We start from the raw sequence: 3,224 nt of genomic DNA on the forward strand, positions 1-3,224 counted from the left end.
TGGGTTCTACCATCTTCTTTCTAGATTTGATGGAGAGCAGCACAAAGCAGGGGATCAAAGTTGCTGACCTGGTTTTGGGTGGCATTTCCTACCTGGACAGGCGCAGTGAATTCTGGCAGCAGCAGAAGCCTATTTACGCCCGTGTGAGAGAGCGGAAGCTCAGGCAGCAAAGCTGTGTCCGGGACAAGAAACGCAAACCAGCTGAGGTTGGCAGATACCTTGTGAAGAGTATGGAGGACATTGACATGTGTAGGTGTCCTGCCTACAAGAGTAAGAAAGTTATGATTAGCACATGTAATTATTTGCTATAGTAATTACAGACCAGAACAACAGAAGCAGTGTAAGTATTTACAGACACTGTATTAGGCAGGTTTGGGGAAGTGTTTGCTTTTGTATTCTTCACCTTTCCCAACATTTTCCTAGATACAGAATCCAACATATTTCTGTTCTCAGCTTTTTCTGTATTTGGGGCCTTGCTGAATGGTTTTCAGGACACCACTTAAGACATCAAAGCCAGGGAGGCCACTGCTGCATGCTTAGCAAATGCCTCTGGCTGGTCTGGTAATCAGGAGTTGTTTTATTGAGAGTCTGCAGGCCACTGGAGTTAATCATTTCTATAGTTCAAAAATACCATTGTAGAGAGCTGAAGCAGCTGAAAAACAGTGGTCTGGAAGGAAGGGGTGATTCAGCCACTTCTGGTCTCTTTCTCTTTTCCTGTGCTACATGTTTTACAACCCAGGGAAAAGAATTCAGTCATTACTGCAGTTCAGTTCTTTGAAGCTACAACAGCTCAGTGAAGGCAGTGCCAGAAACACCCCGCAGTGCAATTCCTGCAGCACCATACCCAGCCCAGCACAGTGAACAGAGCTCACCAGGAAAGTGCAAGGGGCTAATTTGGGAGATAAAAACCTAAGTACTGTAGCTAGAACTTCCTCTCCAGGACCAAACTGCCCTGCTGCAATAACTATGAGCACCTCCCCAGGTGGAGGGTCAGAAGTACCATCTCCCAGGGGCAGATTTCCTGGAGGGAGGAGTGCAGGAGATGCATGAAGAGTTAGGAGCTCTAACCTTTCCCAAGCTTTGTCTGAGGCTCACACAGCTGCACTTATTGCTTCCCCAGTATCCACACAATGAGCATTAAACTTTCCTCTTTGTCTCTAGTACTGACTGGTGGCTCCCCTGAAGAAAGCTGCAAGAAAGCTGAGCATGTGCTAAAAACAGTACAAGGGTGGTCAGATGATGAAGTTCCCAACAGGAATGAGCTGATTGGAAACCTCCACAGCTGCATTGGGAATGCTCAGTTAGAGATGGGCCAGATGGAGGCAGCTCTGAAAAGCCATCAAATGCATCTGGAACTTGCCAGGCAGAAGTAAGTGCTGAGAAGTTCCTCTGTTAAGATGTTTTAGCATCAGGTAATGTTGGAATTCTCACCTAGAGATTTAACCAGGCAACACATTCAGACTCTGCTCACGTGTCATGGTCTCTAAGTGACTTATTGTCTCCACTATTTAAAAAAATAAGGAGACAAGCAGATTTTAAAAGGACTGTGATCACGTGGCACATCAAAATCTCTGCTGAAGCAAAGCAAGAGAACACAAGTCCCATTCTCAGCACTTTAGCCTCCAGTATCCATTTCCTTCTCAGGAAAGTCAGATCTAAATTGCACATTTTCTGCTCTGTTTTTTCTTAAAATCATTTGCATTCAAATCATGATAGCAAGCTTGAAATATTTATTTCAGAGCTACATTTACCTGCTCATACAGAACACATTCTGCAGCTCTTTCAGCTAAAACAGAATGAAGCAAAATGTAGACTTCACATTTAGTCTGCTTGGCAAAGCACATGAGAAAACACTGAAGAGTTGCTTGAACTGAAGTGATTTTGGTTTTGTTTTTGCTGATACTGCTGAGCACTTTTAAAATGTAACTGACTTATGGTTTATTGTTTTCAAAAAGCACTTTTTTATAGTTAACACTGGTTTAAGAAATTTCTGCCTCTCTCCAGGTGATCTCCACTCCCCAATTATGCCAAAGAAAGTTAACAATTAGCAGTAGGGAGGCAGGAATGAGGTACATCGTTTTCAAATGGATGTCTGACATTGGTCCCTTAATTCTCAACGCTTCGCCTGAAGTCAGGTTGAGCACCAAAGAAACACATAAGGCTGAAGAGGGCGCAGCCTGTATCAGGAACAAGATGATGTCAGCTACTGTGATTTCTCTTTCTTTTCCATGCAGCAACCTGCCAGATGCTGTGTCCAGAGCCCTTGAAAACATTGGCAGAGTTTATGCCAGAATCGGGAAACTCCAGCAAGCTATTGACACGTATGTAAAATTAGCAACAGAAAGGGCATGAGGTTGTATTTTTAATTAAGTAGATGATGTCTTTTCAGTTTGTTTATTCATCCTGCTAGCAAGGGGGGATGTGAAATTTTTCCTGCCAACAGTACCTGCAACCCTTTGTTTATCAAATCAGTGGTTGCAATTACAACTGCACCTAGTGAGGGTCAGTGAGCATTTGTCTTTCTTACTCTCTGCTTGAAGTTGGGAGGAGAAGATTCCAATGACAAAATCCAGCCTGGAGAAGACCTGGCTGTTCCATGAAATTGGCCGATGTTACCTCGAGCTGAATAAAGCTGAAGCAGCCCAAAATTACGGCGAGAAGTCCCTGCAGTCAGCAGATGAAGAGGGAGATGTTGAGTGGCAACTCCATGCTACTGTCCTGGTGGCACAAGCACAAGGTAAAGGCGTTAGTACAAGTTCTGCACTAAGGATGGAGACAGCCTGTCTGTTCAGCTTTGTAGTGACAACATCTCTGTGATTTAACAGACAAAATAACTAATCTCTCATCAGAGACTTGCCTGATTAACTATTGTTGTTCTCTTGATCTTGGGTTAAAATAGATCTTTTCATTTGTCTGTTACAGTAAAATTAAAGGATTACCGGTCTGCAATCATGAACTTTGAGGAAGCACTTGAGAAGGCAAAGCTTATTCACAATGAGGCTGCTCAGAAGGCCATCATTCTTGTAAGTGAGTTGTTGCAAAGAGGGGAGAAGCTTGGGGCAGCATCAGGAAATTATCTGTAGCTATAGTCTAGTGTGCTGGGAACTGAGAAAACATCACTACACAGCTAGTGTGCTAAGAGGGGAAAATGCAGCCTCTGAAGCAGTTTATATGTAGAAAGTTATGAAACCTCCTGGCTCAGAAAACTTAACCCCAGTTTTTAA

At 43.5% G+C, this 3,224-nt stretch overlaps 1 protein-coding gene across 1 annotated transcript in view; it reads left to right on the forward strand.

Moving 5' to 3' along the window:
* Nucleotides 1–3,023, forward strand: part of ODAD4 (outer dynein arm docking complex subunit 4) — a gene marked incomplete at both ends in the record, with an annotated part of 8,151 nt that extends 5,128 nt beyond the window's left edge. Inside the window, 5 exons of the mRNA XM_010177163.1 lie at nucleotides 25–249; nucleotides 1,162–1,369; nucleotides 2,235–2,321; nucleotides 2,541–2,737; nucleotides 2,923–3,023. Of these exons, the coding sequence (XP_010175465.1) occupies nucleotides 25–249; nucleotides 1,162–1,369; nucleotides 2,235–2,321; nucleotides 2,541–2,737; nucleotides 2,923–3,023 (818 nt within the window). The remainder of the gene's footprint in view (nucleotides 1–24; nucleotides 250–1,161; nucleotides 1,370–2,234; nucleotides 2,322–2,540; nucleotides 2,738–2,922) is intronic.
* Nucleotides 3,024–3,224: the final 201 nt, after the last annotated feature.

This window comes from Antrostomus carolinensis, unplaced genomic scaffold (genome assembly GCF_000700745.2).
Source record: "Antrostomus carolinensis isolate BGI_N321 unplaced genomic scaffold, ASM70074v2 scaffold56011, whole genome shotgun sequence".
Classification (NCBI taxonomy): domain Eukaryota; kingdom Metazoa; phylum Chordata; class Aves; order Caprimulgiformes; family Caprimulgidae; genus Antrostomus; species Antrostomus carolinensis.